This window comes from Azolla caroliniana, unplaced genomic scaffold, assembly GCF_043228905.1.
Source record: "Azolla caroliniana isolate FFs.n. ecotype wild unplaced genomic scaffold, voAzoCaro1.0.p SCAF_5, whole genome shotgun sequence".
Classification (NCBI taxonomy): Eukaryota; Viridiplantae; Streptophyta; class Polypodiopsida; order Salviniales; family Salviniaceae; genus Azolla; species Azolla caroliniana.
The window spans coordinates 24,778,130-24,803,180 of NW_028230440.1; the positions used below are offsets into that span (position 1 = coordinate 24,778,130).

The window sequence follows — 25,051 nt, forward strand, 5'->3', positions numbered from 1 at the left end:
TGGAACTTCTCTTTCAAGCATTGAAATTCTGAGAAAACATATTGATATTCTTCAGCGCTAACAGTGGCCATGGGATGAAAGAAAAGAGGAATAAGAGATTAGTAGGAAATGAGAGAGACAAAAGGTAGGAAAAATTGGTTCAAACTGTCAGGAACGGTACTAAGACAGAGAAGGAATTCGTACTAAACGAAGGATTAGTACTATGAGAGGTGTAGAACTTCTTTGAGAGAAGGAAGAAGTGAGCGAGATGGAGAGAAAGAGAGAGATCGAGAGAGGGAGAGAGTGATGATAAGAAAGATATGTATTATGCGAAGAGAATATACAATGGTGGCTAAAAGGCTTAAGACTGGCGTTGAACCAATTTGGTTCAACATAATGCCTAGTGCCCTCTTTTATAGTGTTTTCAGGAGTAATCCTGAAGCTTCTAGAATGTTCTAGAGAAATCTGGAATATACATTAATTTCCTATAATAAAATGTAAATGAAAATAACATCCTACGTATTACAATAGATGATATAATGGTCAAGAGCTCAACCCATATAACCTAAGGCCATGGGTTCGAGTCTTGCCATATCATGATAACATCCTACTTATGCTCGATCTAATGTGGTACATGTGAAGCAAGGGGATGAATGGATAGTGGATCCTACTACAATAATTGACATATGTGTTCATTACTTTAAGGAGTTGATTAGCCCACAATTGTTAATGACAAATGAGGTGAGTAGAGCATGTCATGAGTTTTATGATGTGGTTGGATATATAGTGCATGACCTCATTAGTCATGAATTGGATGCGGATTTCACTAAGGATGAGGTGAACACATATTTAAGGCATCTTCCTAGTGGTAAGAGCCCTGGTTGGGATGGCTTGACAAATGAAGTTTTTAAGCTATATTCAAACATTTTTAAGGGGCCCTTAACTTTGATGTTTCAATTTTCTTGGGATTCTGATCCTATGCCTCAATCTTGGAAGGTTGGTCTAATAATTAAATTAGTTCCAAAGGTGGCATCTCCCGAGTCATTTCATCAATGGAGACCTATTTCTTTGATGGGGGGGTTGTATAAGATATTTACAAAGGTCTTGGCAAATAGATTACAAAAGTATTTGCCAAAGTAATTGATACATCCCGCCCAATATGGTTTTATTGTAGGTAGGAATATAATTTCATAATGTGTTGAATGTTCAAATGACCATGGATTATGCTCGAAACACTCATCAAGAACTCATTATGGTGCAATTTGATTTGGAGAAAGCTTATGATCATGTTAATTGGTCCTTTGTTTCTGTGTTAATGCATACAATGGGCTTTGTGTCTCGTATGTCTCGCCTCATATTTGTATTAGGACAAGATATGGTGTCTCGAGTAATGCTTAATGGGGGAGTTACAACAGATATTGCCCTTAGAAGATCCGTTCGTCAAGGATGCCCTCTTAGGCCATTGTTGTTTGCTATTGTTACTCATCCCTTGTTAGTGATGTTATCAAGGCTTGCAACAAATGATGACATTATGGGTCTACACCTTCCGTTTGGAGGACAACTAGTAGCAAGCTTTGGCTAATGATTCTTTCATGTTTCTACAAGCCTCACAAGAGAATCTTGAGAAAGGGATGCTTGTATGGAACCAATGTGCATTGGCTTCTGGATTACATATTAATTGGATGAAGTCTAGTCTCAGATCATGTATTGAAAGGGATGTGGAATGTTTAGGATGGCAAGGATCCGTGGGGAAGAAAGGCGCTATTTTTTTACACTTGGGCTATCCATTAGGAATGAATGTTACAAATGGTCAATTGATTAAATGGATGTCTAGTAAGTTTAGGGATAAGTTCATGTATTCAAAGTCACAATCTTGGCCATTGCATGTACGCTTGAAGGTTGTACAATGTATTATGGAACCCATGATATTATATTACTTGCCATTGTTGCCATGGATAAAGAAGACTTTGCATTTTGTTTTGCAACCTCTTCGATATTTCTTGTGGAAGAAGAGGGATAAGATGGGAATCAGTTGGGCTACGTAGAATCATCTAGCAGCCCCTAAGAACTTGGGGGGAACTGGAATATTGAACTTATTTAAGCATATGATGGCTCGTAGATTTTCATTATTACAAGACATGTGTTCAAACTCACACCCATGGATATCTATTGGTCAATATTTCATTAAGAACAAGGGTTTAACACATGGGAGGACAATGATTAAGGGTTCATGATGGTAATTACTTAATGGATGTATTTCACTTAGGATTTCGGGCTCTACATGTGTTCAACACTTGGTTACCTCATGGCAAGAAGCACTCTTGTTACCTCATCTAGTAAAGAGCATTGTAATTCTTTGCAAAAAGAGTTGCTTGTGTCTTCTCGGGTATTATGTTGGCCAGGATAGGAGAGATTGTGCTCTCAATTTAATCGTTTGTTTCATTTGGGGGTCAAAGAGGTGGGAGATATAGTTGACGCTCCATCTCAAAGAATTTTGGAGTTTGTTGAAGCACGACAATTATTACCCATTCCGCCTAATTATGGGTTTATTTGGCAACAACTAAAAAATATTTCATTGATGCAAGGTCCCTTAACTCTACAAACAGGAGAACAAACATGGATTGATTGGTGTTTACAGGGTCAAACGTCGTTATTACAAGTGACTACTAATATTTTGTATCATTGCTCTATTGAGTATCTTGGATGGTTATCATCTAAGGCTGAAGAAGATTGGAGAATACACAAATTTGATCATGGGTGGTGGCAAATCTTACAACATAGTTGGCGTTCTAAATTGCCACTTGTAGCAAAGGTCTTCATTTGGAGAGTTTTGATTGGAGGATTGCCTTTGGGATTAGCTCTAAAGCATCGTAGACTAGCAACAGGTAATCGTTTTTTTTGCACTGTTCAAATGGAAGATAGTAGTCATTGATTTTGGAGTTACTTTTCTCAAATTGAGCAAGTTTTATCACAATGTTATTTGACACCTAGATAGTGGGTGTTTGCACAATTTACATAGGTTGACCTAAAATAAGAGATGGAGATTGTTTTTCTATTTTTGAGATATTGGGGATTGCGTCATAATTGGAATATGCCCAATGCTTTTGTATTCGATGGTAGACATGGAGTGAAAGCATATCTACGAAAGTTGAAGGGAGTACTAATATGGCAATTTTCTTTATTGGAGCAAGTGGAAATTCTTTACTCGGTGGAGTGTTCGTGTTGCCTATTGGCAATTCAACATGTTCCACTACCCATATAGTGTAGTTAGTTGGTGACCATAATCCATTGTCACATCCATTGTAAGTAGTGTTTTTTACACACATGTATTAATATAATTGTGTGTTTTCACCAAAAGAGAGAGAGAGAGAGAGAGAATGGTTGTTTGCACAATTTACACAGGTTGACCCAAAATCAAAGATGGAGATCGTTTTCCTATTTCTGAGATATTGGGGATTACGTCATAATTGGGACATGTGCAACGCTTTTGTATTTGATGGTAGACATGGAGTGAAAGCATATCTATGAAAGTTGAAGGGAGTGTGACAATTTTCTTTATTGGAGCAAGTGGAAATTCTTTTCTCGGTGGAGAGTTCGTCTTGCCTATTGGCAATTCAACATGTTCCACTACCTATGTAGGGTAGTGTAGTTAGTGGGTGACCATACTCCATTGTCACACCCATTGGAAGTAGTGTTTTTCACACACATTTATTAATATAATTGTGTGTTTTCACAAAGAGAGAGAGAGAGAGAGAGAGAGAGAGAGAGAGAGAGAGAGAGAGAGATATGGTGGACAATTGGTGGCACAAGTATTGGTTGATGATTCTATGTTACTACAAGCCTCATAGGAAAATCTTGAAAGGCGTAAGTTTGAGATCTAATTTTCTTGCGTTGAGGGTAGCATATAAATTGGAGGAAGACTTGCCTTACTTCTTGTACGGAGAGTGATTTGTTGGCTAGTATATTTTCATTATTATGAGATATATGTTAACAAGATCAACCATGGATATCTATGATGCAATATTTTGTTGAGCATGAACAATTGGTGCATGGAAAAACAAAGATTCAAGCATTGTGGCGGCCATTACTTAATGGACGTATTCATCTAAAGATTTAACATTCTATATGCATGCAATAATTGATAAGGTCATGCCAAGATGCATTATCTTTTTTTGAATAGGCACCATCAAGTGATTGAGAATTTCATAATCCATTACAAAATGAATTGCTCGTTTATTTCTTGAGTGTTGCATTGGCATCAAAAATAGAATTTAAGGTCTCAATTCAACCGTTTGATTGGGAGTTGTCGATTGGGGCCATGCGGTTGATAATGAATCTCAAAGGTTGTTGAAATTTGAAGATGCCAAACAATTGTATTCCCCCAAATTATGGATTTAGCTAGGAGAAATTACAAGACATATCATTGTTGCATGGATATTTGCCAATCAAAACAAATGTTGCACCTTGGTTAGATTGGTGGTTACACGATGGTACACGCTTGTCACGGTTCACTACAAATATGTTGTATCATCATGCAATAACATCATTATCTTGTCTATCACCTTAAAGGTAGAAAAGGTGTGGAATGTATGTAAGTCGAATTCAAGGTGATGACAATTATTACAACATGGTTGGCATTCCCATTTGCCATTTCGTGCGAAGGTATTCATATGGAGAATCATGATTGGTGGGTTCCCATTAGGTTCAACATTAAAGAGACGAGGACTAGGGTCAGGTACATGCTTCCTTTGCATCATTTCATTGGAGGACAATACACATAGGTTGATTAAATGTCCTATGACACATATCATTTAGGCGTACTCATCAAACATTTGACAAGTTTTAACCTATTGTTATGGCCTCAACAATGGGTTTTTCTCAGTGTTAGAGAGATCAAGCTCAACTAGATTTAGTTAGTCAACCATGTAACTTCGTAGTTACTTCGATAGAATCTAATTAGAAGTGTTGACTATAACGCCTTAAATAGGGCCTTGTACTTAAGTAGGATATTCTAGATCCTCCACTCCCAATGTCATTTAATATAGGACTTACACAGTTGTACCTATATTCTCCTCACACATGTGCACCCTTGCACATGAGGTCTATATATACCTCATTGATGATATTTTTGTATTTGATGATGATGATGCTTTCTAATATAGTTACTCATCCCCCATCTTGTGTTGTTCATAAGCGTATCTTCCTCTCTCTCTTCCTCTCACACACATACACATACATATCACTTAATCTTCCGCTCAACTAATCTCATAATTAGGTACTAATTAACCCGTAGTTAATCACCTAATTCTTAACATGGTATTAGAGCGTGTGGTTTAGAAAATCCACTAAGCCCACCCGACTCTGTGATTGTGTGTTCGAGACGTTGACGACAAAATCTGGTCATCGGCTACCGTAGTGCCGCTACGTAGCACGAGTACGTGATCGAAGGAAGAAAATCGAAAAAGGAAGACACTACAATGAACATGAACAACACAAATGGGTAGCTCGCTCCCTAGTGAAAAGCTAGACCGGAGCAATTACTCATCTTGAGTGTACAAGATGACCCAATACCTCGTCGGCCAAGGGTATTGGAGCTACATCAACAGCGCACAAAAAAATTGACCCGACTCGAAGAACGTCGACTATGCAACATGGGAGCAAGCGGCGAGTCGAGTCATGTATTGGTTGGCAACATGTGTCCACAACCACATGCTTAGCCACATTCGAGACGCCAAGACGCCTAAAGAAGTGTGGGAGAACTTAAAGAAAATGTTAGCCGCCAACACAATCGCACAAAATCTTCAACTCCGACAAGAGATCAACAACATTCGGCAAAAAGACATGTTCGTGTTAGACTACACCGCCAAGATCAAGAGCATTTGCGACTCACTTGGCTCCATCAAAATAAACCTCGACGAAGACAAAATGGTTCAAGTATGCTTGGGCAGCCTCGCACAATGATTCGACTCGTTGAGGACAGCAATCTTGGCGAGGGAAAACCCTCCTTCGTTCTTCAACCTTCAACCAATGCTCATGGTTGAAGAGAACCATGTCGAAACCAAAACCAAGGCATCGGAAGGACAAATGTTCTTTCCAAATTCGGATGGTGGCCGAGGACGAAGTCCAAGCGGTAGAAGAGGTCAATTTGGCCCATTACACGAAGGGAACTCAAACCTTCACGGAAGCCATCGAGGAACCTTCGGAAGAAGGGGGCGCTTCCATGTCGAACAAGGTCGGCAAATGAGGCCCACAACTTGCAAGTATTGCGGAAAAATCAGCCACCGCGAGGAGTGCCGAAAAAGAAGAAGCGAGTCGACTTCGACAAGCCGACAACTCACAAACTACGCCAACAACTCCGAATACGACGACTACGGTGGTCTATTTGTAATGAGTCATAGAGCGAACTCTATGAGGGCCTCCGACTCCACAAGCACCTCCAACTCGGAAGACGTGTGGTTCTTTGATTCCGGCACCTCACATCACATGACATCCCATGGAGAGTGGTTTAGTGATTTGTGCACAGATGATGGACCTGACGTCATAGAGACGAGTGATGACACCATACATCCGATTCGGCACATCGGCAATGTCCCATTCGGGAAAGAATGCGAGCAAACTTGTATCAAGAATGTCTTGCACGTGCCCACAATAACGAAGAATTTGGTCTCGGTCAGCCAAATCGTGGAGCAAGGCATGCAAGTTCGCTTCAACAACGAAGGTTGTTTCATCGAGAAAGATGGCCGACTCATAGCCAAGAGACGGAGAGATGGTCGCCTGTTCATCCTCGATTCGAACAAAGTGAAATCGTCCATGTATGCCAAAGGTCTCAAAACCAAGACAAGCCTCGAGTTGTGGCACAAGAGAATCGGCCACATAAACCTCCAACGGCTCCGAGCTATACAAACAAAGGGAGTCGTCATCGGACTTCCGACCTTCGAGTCGACCGAGTATGTGAAGCATGTCAACTCGGCAAACAACATCGACTCCCATTTACGAAGGAGAGCTCCGCGAGCAAAGGCCTCCTCGACGTCATACATTCAGATGTATGGGGACCAACTCGTACGCCGACGATTGGCGGATGCCGATACTACGTCACCTTCATCGATGACTACTCGCGCTACACGTGGATCTTCTCGATGAAGAAAAAGAGTGAAGTGTTCTCCCACTTCCAAAAGCTCAAGGGGCAAGTCGAAAAAGAAACCGGTTGGCACATTCGATGCCTACAATCGGATGGAGGAACGGAGCACTTCTCCGATGAAATCACCTCCTACCTCCAAAGTGAAGGCATTTGGAGAGAATTCTCATGCCAACACACACCCCAACAAAATGGAGTCGTCGAAAGGAAAAATCGGCAAATACTCGAGGTAGCACGCGCCATGATGCATGAGAAGCACATGTCGAACTTCTATTGGGCCGAAGTGGCATCCACGACCGTCTATCTCATGAACTAATGCACCACCAATGGAGTGCATGAGCTAACTCCCTACGAGCTCCTTGTCGGAAGGAAACCGATCCTGTTGCACCTCAAGGTGTTCGGAAGCATTACGAATGTACGCATCCCGAACAAACAACGACAAAAGCTTGAGACGAAGTCAAAGGAATGTATCCTCATAGGATACTCGTCCGAGAAGAAGGCATACAAGTGCTACAACCCTTCTACCCGAGCGGTTCAAGTAGTTGAGACGTAGTCTTCGACGAGTCTACATCCTAGTACGCACCAGAGACAACTTCGACTCCGACTCCGCTCAACCCAGAATCCGCCGAACAAGAGGTAGAAGATGGAGATCGCTTCGAACACATGTTCGAAGAAAGTCTGATTTCGACAATGCTTAGTAAGCCACAAGAGCCCCCGCGCGACCCAAATACATCGCGGCCAAGTCTGAACTTGGACAAAGGCAAAGGTAAGATGCCCGAATACGAAGTCGACCACCCCGACGATAGTGATTCAGATGTGTCGTATCGGCTCCCTCACTAGACAGTGAGTTTGGTGTACCCATCATGCGGACACCTAGAGTAAAGAAGGCGCTCACATCGGCGAGTGAAAAACTTTGACGCTCTTCTAGAGAGAAGAATCTCGTCACTCAGCTAGGCTACAATGAGTACATGGCCCATGATTATGCCTTTGCGATGAAGGTTGCGGCCGGACAAGAGCCCGAGCGCTCTACAGAAGTGGCTCGTGACCCACGATGGGTGAAAGTAGTCGACCCAAGCCTTCGTCACAGGCTTGAGGGGGAGGAACCGAAACTACCACGACGCAGAAGCTGACATCGAAAGTCAGACAACGCCAAAAGCAAAACCTGATGTCAAATGCCTCACACTTGAGCTTGAGGGGACGTGTTGAGAGATCAAGCTCAACTAGAGTTAGTTAGTTAGTCAACCATGTAACTTCGTAGTTACCTAGATAGAATCTAGTTAGAAGTGTTGACTATAACGCCTTAAATAGGACCTTGTACTTAAGTAGGATATTCTAGATCCTCCACTCCCAATGTCATTTAATATAGGACTTACACGATTGTATCTATATTCTCCTCATGCATGTGCACCCTTGCACATGAGATCTATATATACCTCATTGATGGTATTTTTGTATTTGATGATGATGATGCTTTCTAATATAGTTACTCATCCCCCATCTTGTGTTGTTCATAAGTGTATCTTCCTCTCTCTCTTCCTCTCACACACATACACACACATATCACTTAATCTTCTGCTCAACTAATCTCATAATTAGGTACTAGTTAACCTGTAGTTAATCACCTAATTCTTAACACTCAATATGTTCAAAATGGTCCAAATGACACGCTAGAGATATTGTTCCAATTTTTACGATATTGGGGACTGCAAGACAATTGGAATATGCATATTGCTTCATGTTTGATAGTAGACAAGGGGTGAAAGCCTTATGTGGATTTTTTGGATGTTAGAGCATCTAGAGATTATTTCCTCAAGTGCACATTTAGGTTTTCTATTGGCTTTACATGACGTCCATCTCCCTACATAGGATAGGTAGGTAGAGGAGACTAAGACGTTGTAACAAGTGGATATTTCATACAATTAATATAATTGTGTGCTTTTGGCCTAGAGAGAGAGAGAGAGAGATTTTGAAGACACCTTAGAAAGCATCTAGTTTGGTGGTAGCACACACTGTCGAGATCGGATCTTAGGTCTGTGAGGAAGATATCCTAAAATGTATAGACAGAACGTGAAAAACAACAAATACACAATATGCACAATGTTTTACGTGGAAACCCCTAGCAAGGAAAAACCATGGGCAACACAAGTTTCACTATATCAAAATACAACACTCTCTCATATCAAAGTGTATCAGCCACACAAAGATCTTGGTGTCTAGTCTGTTTCAACTATAGCACCACTCACACACTCTATCTCTTCTCTGATACTCTCTATTTTCATATAGTTTGCCCTATGTGTATTTATACTTATACGTAGTATGGGCTATTTACAAATATGTCTGTTATTATTATTATTATTATTTGATAATAACACTAACAAACTTTAACAAACAATGACATTTCAAGTGAATCTCTCTCTTATAACAAGACATGTTTTTACTATGGGGATCTACGCATGAGACACAATTAGTATCAATCCTCATACTAGACCACCTTAATTATTTCTTGTTAAAAGATTGCTCTAATATCTAAGCTACATTTCATAGTTGAATCAAATGATAATATTTCATTTGCTAATTGAAATTTTAAAGGATTTTAACTCCTTTTTCAAGAGGTAATGAAAATGTTTGCTTCCCTTTGTTATTTTAATCCAAGATCATCATAGCAATGTAATTGTACCGATGATTTACCTTGGAAGATTTAGGGTTCATTGAGAATTAAAATCAAGATTCCCACTAAATAAATAGGTGTTATAACCAATTAGCATGTGGAAGCTATAGAACATAGCCAACCCAAAATCACTTTTTGTGTGCATTAAAGCCAACCCACTCATATGTGCCTTTGAAGAGGTAAGAAAAATGTTTTCATCCATTTCAGATTCTATTCCAATATCATCATAGCAATGTAATTGAACCAATTATTTAGCATGGACGATTTTTGCTGCATTGAAAATTAAAATCAAAACTTCCACTTACCAAATAGCTTTTGCAACCAACCAGGCAATCCAAAATCACTTTTTGCATGCATTAAAAGCCAATTCACCCACGTGCACTTTTCCATGCATTCAAATCATTGAATAGAAGCAGTTTTCCATATCCGTAATAGTGTCGATCCAACTACCTACATTCTTTTTCCAAGTATTGTTCCATAAACATATGTAGCTACCAACAACTTCATTTACCATCAAGGAACCAATTAATAATGGGATGCTATAGATGGCAACCTTGTTACCAAATTTAATCTTACACATATGTTGGCTTACATCAAACACTACATTGCTAACTTTGTTCTTTTATCAAACCACTTTCTATCCTAACTTGCAAGCTTATAATTTTTATTAAACTCTAAAAGCATAGAGACATTGGCAAATCATTTAGCTTATCTTTGGCAGATAGTACGAGCACATCCTTCAAACAAATAAGGAAAATTCAATAACTTTTATTGTAGAAAATAGTCGAGAATGTTTTCAAATAACCTAGATGCTTTCGGTAATCAGCAAAATTCCTTGCTCTAGTTACTTGCTAGCTTGGATGCAAGATGAGTTTGAGGAGACAATCTTTATTTTCTGTATGACTTCAAATAAGAGATTAGCGGATTTAGCTTTCCTTCTAGCTGAGCTTTTGTGATGTAATAGACACAAGCAAAATTTCAATGTACGTTAGTAAAGTATGGCCCGTTTGCATTTTTTAAATGAATCTACTTTAATGTACTGTACACAAGTAATAGTCAGAAAATAAGATACACTTTGTAATTACAAAGTATAAAAATAAAAATTGACCTGAAAATGCTCGCCATATTAAGTCACAATATCAATATAAATGACTAAAAATAGCTCCATCTTGAAGCTTTTACATTGATGTGGTGTCTTATCAAAACCATGCTGAGAGAAAGAAAAAATAATACAACAGGTGGCAAATCAGCTGAAGAAATGAAATGAATGAAATTGGCTCGAGACAGGCTTTTAAAAAAAGGAAAGAAAATTGGAGAAAAAAACGTTAGGTTAAATGTGCCCCAATTGCAAATTTGGTATAATGATGATAATATCCATCTTTGAAGAAATTCAAAGCAGCTTTCGCAGCCTTTGTGACGGCCACTGCAAAAACCTTAGGCGATACTTTTCTGTGTAGGAGGTCCATGTTCTCTCGTTTCTATATCTCCTCTCAATCTGCATTGATTTGTCCATATACTTCAAATCTCTCTCTCTCTCTCTCTCTCTCTCTCTCTCTCTCTCTCTCTCTCTCTCTCTCTCTCTCTCTCACCGAGCAAAGATGTGAAAACAAATTGGGAGCAATAGAAGGATTTCATTCTCAATGTAGGGTATCAATATTTCAGTGGACATTGAATGCCTAGTTTACCATCTAACACTTGGTTTAACAAAGAATGCAAGGCTCATATCAAAATTTTGACGCTTGCAAAAGATAAAAATGAAAAAGCCCTAATGTTGTATCAATATGGAAGAATGAAGAGGAGAAAGAAGAGGGAATATTATCAAATGCAACAAATATTTAAACTCCAACCAAAGTTAGCATGGAGACAACTCAAGGGAAAAAAGAAGATATAATCGGTTAATTCACCAATGATGAGATGGACCAAGATGTACATAAGCTTTATATGCATGACGGTGTCATGATGTGGCGTGACAGAAAAATTAGCAAAAGGGGGACAATCACGAAATGCAAATATGTATAAAAGAAAATAAAAAACAATAAAGGAAAAGTAAATGGCCTAGTGGTTAGAGCCATTCACTATGTAAAAGGGGTGCAGAGTTCAATTCACTGTCAGCATGAATAAAAGAATTGTCACTAACTTTTCATTTTTGATGCAAAGTGAGAATAATATGCATTTAACGCAGAATGAGGCGCCTCTCTCTATACGGAAGGAGAGGAAGAGGGCTCATTTAGGGGTTCTTTTTTTGGCATTTTGAGTCGGCTTGGGGAGAAGGAGCTCTTCATTTCGACATTAGTAGAATTTCTTTGCGTTAAAGTATATTTTTTGGATTATTTCCACTTCTCTACTGCCTCTTTCTACTTGGGAGAGTTTCAGACTTCTCCACCACGAGGAATGTTGCAAGTTAACGACTTCGAGGAAGGGTTCGGCTAACTCACGCAGTGATCATCAAAGGGAGCACGAAGCGGCCCGAGAACACTACTACAATAACGAGGCGCCGTTGCCGCCAATAGTAGTTGCGGTCCACTCAACTCAACTTCACCAGGCTCCAACCCTCCCTTCATTCTTGTCTAAGCTCTAATCTTTGTAAAAAAAACCGTACTTATGGCATTTCATTTGGTGAACCCTATTTTGTTGTAAAGAAACTCTTATTCTCTAACTAATCGATATATTTTTGAGCAACACTCTTGTGTTCGTGTTGTTAATCCATTGTAGTTAGTGCTATTCTCGTGAGATTAGCAATAATCGTGTGCTAATCAGCCCTACAATGTCACATGTGTATGGGAGTGAGGAGCGTTAAGAGGTGCCCATCACTCAAGCATTCATCTCATCCCAAACATTCGCCTCGTTCCAAGCATTCGCCTCCGAACATTCACCTCGTTCGAGGCCTCGCCTTGCTTGATCGTTCGCCTCATTCGAGCATTCACCTTGAACATTCGCCCTCCTTGGTTCTAGCCCCTCGTGGTTCCACTCAAGTAGCACACACACATGCGTTACAAGAGAATAATGTAACCAAAGTGATACTTGAGGATGGTCTTGGGATTAACGGCCCTTTAGGTTTCTCTAACTAAACTAGAAAACGAGTTTATAATATTTAATATTTTCTAATTTTTGTTAAAGTTGTACAGCCTCGTTTTTAGAGCTACATTACAACTTCTAAAAGAATATTTTGTAGTTTGAACGGGATCCTTGTACGAGATTCCACTCAGCATTGACTAGGGGTATTTATGAGGCCATAACTTAGCTGTCACATCAGCATTTAAAGCTCTTCTTCTAAGACCATATTCTATACATATGTGTGCACTCCTACCTTGTATCTTTTTTGAAGTAGCAGGATTTTGTTTTGCGGAACTGGTTCTGCTTTAATCCCTCCTATGTGTTAAACCCCATAATTGTTTTTTAGTTTCTATATCTCTGCCCTTAGATATTTCAGAAAACTGCCATCCTATCTTCTACTTCCTTATGGATGGGATGTTGTTCATTGATATGGTGGTCCAAGTGGTGCGTTATGTATTAGAAGTGTAGGGTGGCACTAACTCACTCGGGGTATGGAATGAAATATAGAAAATCCAAAGTTGTTGTTATGAGCCATACAAAGAGTATATAGAAGTATATCACAAAAGTCAAGTATATGCCTGATCATAGATAGATTGCCACAGGGTTGGAACATCGGGACGCTACAAAAAACTAATAAGAGCAAAATCCTCTCATTTGGCTGGGTGCTTGACATTATGAGATTCGTTTAAAAAATGGGGAGTAAAAGACGTAATGGTGCTCTTAGGTGATGCTATAAAATATGTTATCCACAAGGGTCAATTACTAGAGGCACTAAGCATGAAATGAAAAGATACTAAAATGTAAAATTTGGAATATTACATTGCAAATGTTAACCCCAAATGTTGGCCCAAATACTTCTTTGAGAATGTATCCACCCATATCTTACTATCCCCATGAGCCTTGGCTCTCAACGAGCCTTAACACTTCTTCAAACTCGCTCACACAAGCTAGGTATTGAGGTTGGCATCATCGCCCAAGTATGAAGATATGCAAGGTATGCAACTAACAATTGGCAACGTTTCGGTTCGGTTTGAAAAGGTTAAAACCGAACCGTTTAAATTTTTTGAAACCTGAACTGAACCGAACCATGGAACCGTTAAACCGAACCATTAAAAAAAAGTTCAAACTGTTAAGCCATTAAACTGGTAAAACCGCGGTTTTGTGGTTCGGTTTCGATTTTCATCTTGGGTCAAATTTTAAATTTTAAACTTTAAAAATTTTGAAAATTTTAAAGATTTTCCTAAAATGTGAGAATAAGTCATGAAAATGAAAAGATTGTTTAAAAGCAAATTTTTTTACTTTTTTTAAAAAATTAAAAAAATACAAAAAAACAAAAAATAAAAAACCATTAAACCATTTAAACTGCAGTTTCTAACTGTTGAAACCGAACCGAACCATTTAAACTGTTAAGCCGCAGTTTCGCAGTTCAGTTTTATATGCAGCAAAAACCTAGTGGAGGATGAATATCACTTACTTCTTGTGTGCCCAACATGTAAGGTGATTCACGAGAAGCATGACAACTTGTTACAGGCATGATAATTTTAAGTGTCATACTAAAATCTCCACTAAGAAGGGTAAGCACAAATGTGCATGCATTATTTTCACATCGAGAGTTTTTACTTCAAAGTAATAATTCCCCTCTTCTTAACGAGAAATAAAAGATGATATGTTAATTTGGTTCAATAGTTCAAATTGGCATCCTAGTGGACAACAAAAATACCTTATATTCTATTCTCTCATTCACTTGTAATTTACAAACAAATTCTTTTCGTCCAAGCACACTCTGCAAAGGCATCAAGCAATACAATTTAAAGCAAAAATGGTTTGATAATGAATTTCATGAAGCTCAAAAGTGCCTTACGAGTTCAGAAGTACTCAAGGATAAGCAAAATTATCAAAGGCATTCATGAGAATTATGGCAAATTACTCAACAATTTCTCCAAACGCAAGAGAAAGCACATACATGTGCTCAATTTTGGAGAAATCTTAAGGGGGAACATGCTGAGAGTTATGGTGACTTAACTCTTATGGACTTATCTATGCATTATAAGCACATATACACGCAATCATGTCCCAAAAAGATGGCATGCTATGGTTCTCTTTCACATAGTCCTCCCTTCTTTACAATCAAAGATATATGCATAGGAAGATGTATGCATATGACTTAAGAAATTGGCCTATTAAAAGGCAATCAATCTTCAATACATAAAGACCAAAATGCCCAAACAAACGGAAAAGGAAGCACATGTATGGATAAGTAATATGTTTAATCCTACATTGCAATATGCGCATGCCTTACATTTGGAGGACAAGTTGGATAAAACCTTTACGTAAAGGTGGACATGTAAAAATAATGTAAACAATTTACCATGCAAATCATGGTCGTTAATTCCTAGATTTATAGCGTCGTCTACTCATGTAGCAGTGGCGAATAATAAATCTATATCTCATTTCCATTTGAAAAGAAAACGAGACATAGATCTATGAAGCATCCTTGAGGATACAAAGGGTAGGTATTTTTAGGTGGCGTAAGTCCAACAAAAAAACTCTGCCAACTTGACAATCAGTTCAAGCAACAGATCAATTACATGGACAAGTTGGTTTTCAAAAACACCATAGCACCAACAATCACAAAGTAGAAAACTGAGAACTCGAAGGATTTGGAAAGATTTATAGAGACCTTTAATCACAACGATTTCCCACGTGACAAGGAGCAAAGCATCAGTAACCCAGGATATAATTCAGGCAAAGATGGAAGCAGCAAGGCATTAATCTGATCAGTTACTAGTATCCAATAGCTTTGGGAGCTCCCTAAACGAAGGTACTTAAGGTTGGGACTTATGTCATCGAAAGAACTTGTTGAACATGGAGATATTCATCGTTGGTATGTTGAAATGCAACCATGGGTCGAGTCACATAGCATAAACATAAATGCACTACACCCATTCCAATATACCTTAGATTGTCCCCATCTAATTATGACCAAAGTGAAAATTAATAGTGGTGCAATGTTCATAATTATCATACCTTGTCAATCTTCCCATTCTTAAGATGATATTGAACACCTGACCAATCGATGGATTGAGTGAAGTGAGAATATACAGCCGAGAGAGGATACAAAAGGTTATCAACAATAAGAGCCAAAAACACCTGCAAATCCATGAGATAAATATAAGTTTTGAGACATGAGGTACACAAACATACCTAAGAATCTCATGTCCTTTGAATTCTATACTTACAATGAACCAGTTATATGACCGTGTTGAAAATTGTTCTTGTTCCGGTGACAAAGCATTACATAAATTTATCTCCACTCTCGAAATGTTCCAAAGAGAGACCATTTCAATCATAGCACATAGAAGGTGACCACATGCAAACATAAAACCTGCAATATTTAGAAATCAGGACTTTTTGAAAGTTTGAGATATAAACATGCATATGTCTATGTCTATGTCTATGTCTTTATGTGTATATGTATGTGTAAGTGCCTGTGTTTGTGTGTGTGTCGGTTAATGGGGATGGGGATGGGGATGGGGCTGCGGTCCGCATCCACGTCCATATTCATGGATGTGGATGTGTATGGGTATATGCATATGCATATGAGCAGCACAACCCTGGTCTACCAAATCAAACCACACATTACCGCTATATATTATAAAACGAAAAAGCATGGCCCTGGTCTATCGGCTTAAACTAAAGCATTATCTCGTGGTGGCAACTTAATGACTTAATGGTTTCTGAATCCTCATTTAAAGTAAGTATGTGAAGGTTTAAAATTAGGAAAATACAAGCTATTTCATATAGCAATATTTCTCCCTCCTACTCTAATCAATCACTTTTACGAAATTACACGGTATTTATAGCTCGTTGAGTTATTTCTCTTTACTAATTCTTCTCTTTCGATGATTGGCTTCTGAATATTAATCCATCACTATCTTTGCAAATAAGGGGCAATGAATCACATTATGGTTTCCATGCAAATGCCTTGTCTCTTAATCAGTATTGCATTAATCAGATACAATACATTCTCAATACAATAAGCAGGACAGTCACATGGGTTATGTTCACCTTGTGCATGCAATCATATGCCATTTTAAATGAATACATAATTTATATATATATATCAATAGAAATCTAACAAACCAATTGTGCATGAGCTCTTCTCAAGGTATGGACTGCCGATAATGAATCTGAGAAAAGAAAGTAACTGCAATGTTGACATGGCAAAGGGCAGAACGAAACTCCACGACAGCCAACAGTGTGAATAAAATAAAGCTCTGTTCATTAACCAATTCACATGTGTGTTGTATGACTCTAAGACGAATGTTTGCTTTCGCAGATAGTTCCAGTACCTGAAGTTCAATGGCAGTAGAAATCAGCACAAAGGTCCCTCTATTTACTGCACTGGTATTTTGAATTCAAGAAAATGAAAATCTCCTTACTGTAAGAATGTGATATTCTTAGCAAGTGGATGGATAAATATTGCTACTGGAGGAGAGCTTATTATCCTCTTGTTAGCTCCTGGTCCAAGATGAGAGAAAACATTACAAAAATATAGATAATGAAACTAAACAATGTCATATCATTATGATTTTGAAATTATAGGCAGAATTGTACTTGAAAAAGTCTTTGACAGAGTAGATGTAGCAAGGTTGCTTTGACATTAGTTTTGATTTCATTTTTCAATTAATATAACCCCACTTTTCACAAACAAGAATGATGAAAAAAGAAAGAAATAAAGAAACTCAATATAATGGTTGCACATTGGATGAAGCCTAGCTAAAAATTGACCCTCCCACAACTAGTATGCATGTTCGCACACTCCACCATACTAAGGAGAATCGTGGTGCCATGGGTGTCATATAATTGTTAATATACAAAAGGGCATTTCAGAAGGGAATAAGCCCATACAAGATATCTGAGAATTGTGACCAGTGTCCAAGAGCTCCCTAAACAAAGGTACAAGGTTGGCACTTATGTCATCAAAACAACTTGTTGAACATTGAGATAGTCATTGTTGGAATATTAAAACGCAATAATGGTTAAGAGTAACATGGCATAAGCATGCATCCATCACCCCCTGTTTTATATAAATTGGATTTTGCCAATCTAAACATGACCAAAGCAGAAAGAAAAGAGTGACCCAAACTGCTATTATCTAATTGGATAATGTAAAAACATGGATCACCCCCGCCACATCTCTTGGTAGGAAGATGGTCCACTATAAAGCACGCTCTTTACACACTTCAGAGGATGGATTTATCACCACGTCCTCTTATATGAACATACATATATCCTATGAATTGCACAATGTGACGGGGAAGCTTCAGACCTCTTCATATCAGTTAGAGATTGAGGTAGGCAGATATGCCCATAGACCTCTAGAAGAAAGAATTTACCAATGGCATCATCGAGGAGTGGAATCTAAAGAACACATGTTTGCCAATATACAAATTTCCTTGAGATGAGAGAGAGATGTCATTGCCTCTTTAAATGGAATATGAGGACCAACAGTGCTTGACGCTGTTCTTGTTAGAACTCGAGAGACATTTGGAGAGTTGTTGAAGGACAACAATACAATCACACAAGCTCATCAACAAGAATAATCACAATTTTCTCTAGCCCCATCAACCCTACCCATGCTACAAGTCAATCAATGGCTACAAAAGTGGGTTCCCAACCAGCACAATGCAACAGGATTGCAACAGATCCGCCAATAGAAATGTGTCATGCAGGTAGGCCCAGCCACGTGGACCACAATCTCGCTACCCTTGTCATCAACAACTTAAGGGCACTATCTCCTGCCATCATAGGTGTTTTCCTCACTTCTGAGATTTCTCCATTCTGGATTGACCAATGCTAGAGATCTTTTGAAGACAAAAATTACAATTTATTTGACTTGAGAATCTTACATGTATAGATAATGGGATTCTCTAGTCACTTCTATTTTTATTTAGTTTCATTTATGTTGGTTTGTTGTCGTCAAAGACAAGATAATAATTTCAGATGTAATATCTTGTTTGGTCTTACAGGTCTTTTTAGCCTCTTAAAAGACATTATATCTTTCTTCTTTCCTTTCATAGTATATAGAATTTGCATGTTTTTCGATGTTGCGTAGTGGGACAGCGAAAAAAGTCGTGGCAAGTTCTATGTGTTTTGTGAACAAGTCTGTTCTTTTGGTTTACAGGATGGAACTCTGGTTGAGTCTGTGTGATAGAGAGTTCCACGGTGATTGTTTTTTCTCGGGGTGCCTTTGGTTCTTATTTACCTTTTTTGGTTAGTTCAGTATTCTTAAGACTTGTGTAACCCTCATTTCATTCTTAATACTTTCATTCACCATGTGTGAATCAAAACAGTGTACACATCCTTCAATTTCAGTATTTCAAGAAGAGATAGCATATTTCATGTATTAAATAATCATGACATCTAATAGGAATACACCATACCTGCAACAGCTGCCAGTGTCATATCATCTGAGTAGCCACCGCATCGTAACCCAGTCACCATACCATAACGGTCCTCCCGGAAGTCGTCTGCATGCATCTGGAAACCATTCTTACAAACCTGTAAATCTTGCTAAAAGAGGCACAAAACTCAACGAAACAAAGATTATGAAGAAGTTACCATCATGCATCCTCCCCACAAGAAGAAGGTTCGACCACCAGTAGCAAAGCCCATTGAGCAAGGCTAGGACATCAAACAAAAACAAATATATAATATCTGCAAATAATCTCTAGTGATATCAAATAAGATTTTTCAGTAGTACCATGTGATATTCAAACATGCAATAGCTACCCAAGCTTCCAGATGGAATATCGAATGGATAGCCTGTCAAAACAAAGATCTATAAATTAAAATGTCAGTGGCAATATCGATAGATTCATATGAAAATAAGAAGTGAGCACAATTATCTGCAATGGTACCTTTGGATCCTCTTCCATACATGCAACTAGAGCTCCTATTGTGCCAGGATGGAGCCTCACATCGTCATCTAAGAATAGGACATACTTGGATTGCACATGCATTGCAGAGATACCTGCCTATCATACATGAAACTTGGTTTCAGGGCAAGGGTGAATCATTATTTGAATAAGTTTGTTTCACATTCATAACATAGATAAAAACCAAAACCCCACCCATCACTGACTTGCAAAGGTAACCAACATGACCCCTAACCTAAGACCAAGCGGCAAAAAACTGTGACATTTCCACTTCCTTGATGACCAAACTTCAAATTCTTATTAAACTTGCAGTCAGTTCATCAAATCCCTGTATCCTAAGCTGTATTCTAAATGCCTAACCTGTATTCTATGCTTTAAGGAATTCTTCACTTTCAATTTGAATTTGTATGGCATTCAAAAAAAGGGAGGAAAAATATGTCATGATACACTAAAAAGAACTTTAGGGAATAAAAAGGGGTGCGTAAATCTCAACAACTTTTCTGTTTCTTTTGGAAAAGTAATAGCAAGTGAAGGTGAAAACAGTGTGGCAATGAAACATACAATAACACAATTGTGCAAACACACACAAACATTGATCAGATAAAAGATAGTTATTCACCAGTTGATTGTGTATCTTCTGACTGCATGTAGTTGACAAGCCTGCTACAATTATTCTAGCTGCAAATTGACCCTGAATCAACAAACAACTCAATCATTAAAGTGGCAAATTCTTCTGATTAATATCAAGGAATCATCAGAAGAAATGGTAAGTAATACCCTAATAATATCCAACAAAACCTTAGACAGTACAATGCAACCTCATTCATGAAATGTAAAAGCAAAAAACTAGTTTGAATAACATTAAGGAAATTTTAACAACATAATCTAATAATCTCTGACAAAATCATAGACAGTAGAATTCTCTACAAGCAGGCAATCCAACCCTATAAATTTAACAATTACTTGATTGCTATAGTGGGAAAATCATATGATTAACATAAGAGAATTATTTAGAAGAATGCCAGGCCAAGTATATCATCATTTCAAATTTAAGAAAAATTTTAAGCCCACTAATTTTGAACTAACCTGTAATTCTTTTAATAATTCAGATGCTGCAGAGTATGCTGCATCCTTTTCACTTTCAACTATAAAGAAAAACTCCACTGGCCCACCATATAGAGATATAAGCTGCTCGGAGCAGGGCAAGAAGTGTAAATTACTCAGAGTAACCAAAACCAAAGAAATCAATCTATATTGGTATTAAAACCAGGTCATAATTATGTTCGGCAAAGTAGCATGCCTGAGTCCTCCAATTATTTACACTGTGCTCAGAAACACCCTTCACTGGCATTATTACAGATACACAAGGCAGATTTTCTTGTACAGAATGCTCTAGATTATTGATATCTGGATAAAGAAATGAAAGACTATTCCCTTTTTGTTCAGCGTCCTTTATTTTCTTCAGCTCCTTGTTCCTTCATATTCACAACAACATAAATTTGATGCATAGGATTGCAAAAATACTGAAGATTTTGTGACTCAAAAAAACAATATACTACCTTACTAAAGCTGCAAGCATCCAACCCAGGGCCAGGAACAAGCATATTACACATCCCTGGCACACATGCCAACCAATCAGGATCATGTCAAACTTTCATATGCATACAAGTCATTATATATCTGACTTCTTCCTTTCCAAACCCACATGGACATTTTGCAAGGAGACAAACCAACCAAAGACTCATTTCAGCAAAAAAAATGACATATAGTATCAACCAAGTTATCAAAAGTCGAATTGATGAAATTCAACAAGGTGTGGGTAAGACTGGTTGTAATGTTGAGTCCATTCAGATAGTCAAATGCATAGTTGCCTAATTATTGACATACATGAATGGATGAACAAGATTCCAATTGTCTCTATCTACTATCTAGTGAAACCAAATTGAGGGAAAAAATACTTGGTTAGCTTAACTTTCCAACACTGTGAAATGACTTAAGAGGTGTAGAATAAGTGAGAGCCTTTGAAATATGGGAGAATCAATCGTGCTAATCTTAAAGGTTAATTTACTAGCTAGAAACTAGGCCCAGCCTATGCTTTGGTCTCTGGCATACTCTTGTGTTGATATGGAGGGGTTCCGAATGGAGAGTCATGCTCAAATATTTATAGCCCATGGCAAAACCATTGATGTTCTTCAAGATGTTATTACTTCAAATTATACATACATAAAGATAGTGTGCATGACTGTCTATGATCCATTTTGAAATGAATGCAAAGGAATTTCCTAGCACCTGACTCAGAAAAAACGTTCTACTGCATCCACCATTCGGTAACTCCCCACATGTGTGTGTGTGTGTGTTAAGAGATGGCAATTATAAGACATTGCATTCCTCATTCTCACTTTACTATAAATGTTATTTTTATAGCTCCTACCTAATGCAATCTTGAGGTGACCTTGTACATATCCAACCTTCACTGGTTCTCTCTATCTTTCTAGTCGTGACGTTTCTCATAGAACAAATTGAAAGCTGTCCTTTTATAATGTATCATCCACACTAATCATGTCCACACTCGTCCACCAGAAATTGAACACCCACAGCACCTATGTTCCTACAACATGGAATTAACACAGTTTCTTCTCCTTAAAGGTCAAATGACACTTGAGGATTTTACAAATGTCCAGCTACATTGGTCGTGCACATATAATCTGTCCACCCACACTGGCCTTATAAACACATGCCAGCCAGTACACCATACATCCTTTCCAACTTTGTTAACTTAAGTTAGATCTCTCACATTCTACATTTCCTTGCTTTGCTGAGGCACGCCCCATTAAATTATGAACCAAGAAAGACTGAAGACATCATGGCATGAAAGAGAACCAGTAAAACCACTAGATTCAAGTCAGATCTCGCATTTTTCTCTCTCAATAAATTATTTTTATAATCAACAAAGAAATTTTCTCCATCGATAACCATTTTTTTTCTTCATCAGCAAACTCTTTACCTCCATTAATAACCTCTGAGTAACAGGTTACATGTTTTCTCCGTGAATAACTAATTTTCAGCCATAACACAAGTGAACACAAGGGAATTGAACCTAACTCGCCCAAAGTCATAAGCGAAGCATAAAACGCGCAAAACAGAAATGAACTAGAAAGAAAGGAAGTATCATAAGAGAATACCGAACCAGAGGTAGAAATAAAACCAAAACATTTGAAGAGCAGGGTTAGGGCTCCACAAGAAGAAGACATACCTGGAGCTGGATAGCGATGGCGAGAGGGTGGGAGGATAGATCCATGGCGGAGGAGAGACAGAGATCGATTCGGTGAAGAAGAGCCATGGATCTTTCCAGATGAATTGAAACAGAGACAGAGACAGCTCGCCCCTCGCTCTGGAGGGAAGAAGATCGTGCGCTGTCGCGCTGTCGTCTTTATGTTTTTGGCTTTTTGGCTTTTTGCTTTTTGCTTTTTGCTTTTGCCTTTTTGCGTTTCTTGTTCTTTTATTTTGGAGTTTTATTTTTCAGCTTTAATTCTTTCTAAGTTCCTATGTCCAGGTACATATTTCTTAGCTCTATTATATTATTCTCCTCATTTTTTCTCTGTTTTCCTGAACTATCACAATCCATTAGTTCTCCTACTGTTCGGTCATGTGTGTGGCTCGACACACAATAGAATGACCTTATCGCCGACTCGCCCAGCTCTTAGAGCACACAAGTTTCGGCACGTTGTCGTGAAGATTTCCGGCTATGGTGTGAAACCGGGGTGGAATGGGCAAATCGGTGATGTGCAACATGTGCACGTGTATACTAGGAAATGGTGTGTAGAAAGAAGAGGGGAATTTTATCCCACATTGTAAGGTCCCTCCCTCCTTGGGCTATAAAGGGAAGGGAGGGGTCACTTATGAGGTTGTTGCCTATTTTGAGGGAGAGAGGCATACCACTTAGGTCGAGGGTTTCCTATTTGGTTTTAGGGTTTCGGTTAAGGTTTTCTTCTTGGGTTTTCCTTTAGGGTTTTCTCATAGTCGTTTGGTGCAGCCATGGCGGCCACCATTGTAAAGCGTTTATGTTTCCTTAAGCTAACTTGTTGAGCATCTTGCCCCGTCTATTCAATGTTATTGTCTTATTCTTTCTCACCTCCTCTTGAGCTAAGCTTCCATTTTGTGTCTTATTCTTTCTCCTCTACTCCCTAGTCCAAGACCCCTGTGGTCCTACCCCTTCCACACGCACACGCGTAACAACGCGACAACGCTACCATACGTTACTTCAACTTAATCGAGCTCATCATTGATCTGCCCCAACTCCATGTGGAATGCATCGTCTTCAATGTTGCATTATCTTTTTACGTTTCTTGATTCAAGTGTTGGTTCCTATTAGTTGTGCCTCGGTTGGGATTTACATTATTGCCAGCTCGCAGAACTTTCAGAATGCAACGGTTTTCGTGTTGGCATGTTGTTAGCCTCAACTAATACTTTGCATCACTACTTAGTACTTACGAGTAACCTCTTTTTCAATGTTTTTCTTTGAATCTACAACTTTGATGGGCTTCCTTGCAGCCTCCCCTCCTCCAATGTTATTGTTAATGCTATTGTTTCTATTACTTTGTCAATATGAACATTGAAACCTATCAAATTATGTCCCTCGATATTATTTCTCACGCACTTCCAATCAACTCAAGCATAAGCAATCACTCATGCTTTTACTTTGGAACAAAGTAATCAACTTCATAAGTTTAATTAATACATGGACACCAATACTATATTTACATGTAAGCATATAAGTCAAAAAATAGATTGAAACAAGGCATTGCAACGTACAACACAAATGCTAAAGAATATTTGGCTTTGCAATTGACACTTTTTTTTTCCATAAAAAGTTATTCTCCATTGGTATTAAAATTAGAGTGGCGAAAGTCAATATATAAAATAGTCCATTATTACAATGAATATTGTATACTCGTGCCGAATGGCCATAGCCAATCTTTCTAGGTAAAGCTAAGTAATATTTCTAGCCAATCTTGTTCATGTTCGGCATATCCAAGACCAATGTGTTCATCCAACAATCCCTTTCTTTCAATCTCAGCATGCATTTCACATCCCTTCTAAATTGCTCGTGTTGCTAACATAAACTTTCAAGATGCCCACAAAATTGAAAGCATTTGGTTGGATGCCTCTCTATGCTACATCTCGGCAAAGCTCTTACATGTTTCATCACCATAACCATGTTTTGCATATCCTGTTTTTATTTTAATTGGAAGATTGTTGAACACTCGTGTAAAA

General features: G+C 38.4%; 1 protein-coding gene across 1 annotated transcript; it reads right to left on the reverse strand.

Annotated features, from left to right (window-relative positions):
• Positions 1–10,875: 10,875 nt before the first annotated feature.
• Positions 10,876–23,190, reverse strand: LOC147864577 (Nucleotide-diphospho-sugar transferases superfamily protein). The gene is made up of 14 exons (XM_087320507.1): positions 23,031–23,190; positions 21,337–21,392; positions 21,078–21,252; positions 20,864–20,965; positions 20,397–20,468; positions 19,760–19,876; positions 19,603–19,680; positions 19,461–19,523; positions 19,283–19,379; positions 17,279–17,357; positions 16,980–17,188; positions 16,076–16,221; positions 15,864–15,986; positions 10,876–11,277 (listed from the first exon to the last, which is right to left on the reverse strand). Exons 1-14 carry the CDS (start codon positions 23,115–23,117, stop codon positions 11,173–11,175), a joined length of 1,509 nt encoding a protein of 502 aa, XP_087176633.1. The 5' UTR covers positions 23,118–23,190; the 3' UTR covers positions 10,876–11,172.
• Between the last annotated feature and the right edge of the window lie 1,861 nt (positions 23,191–25,051).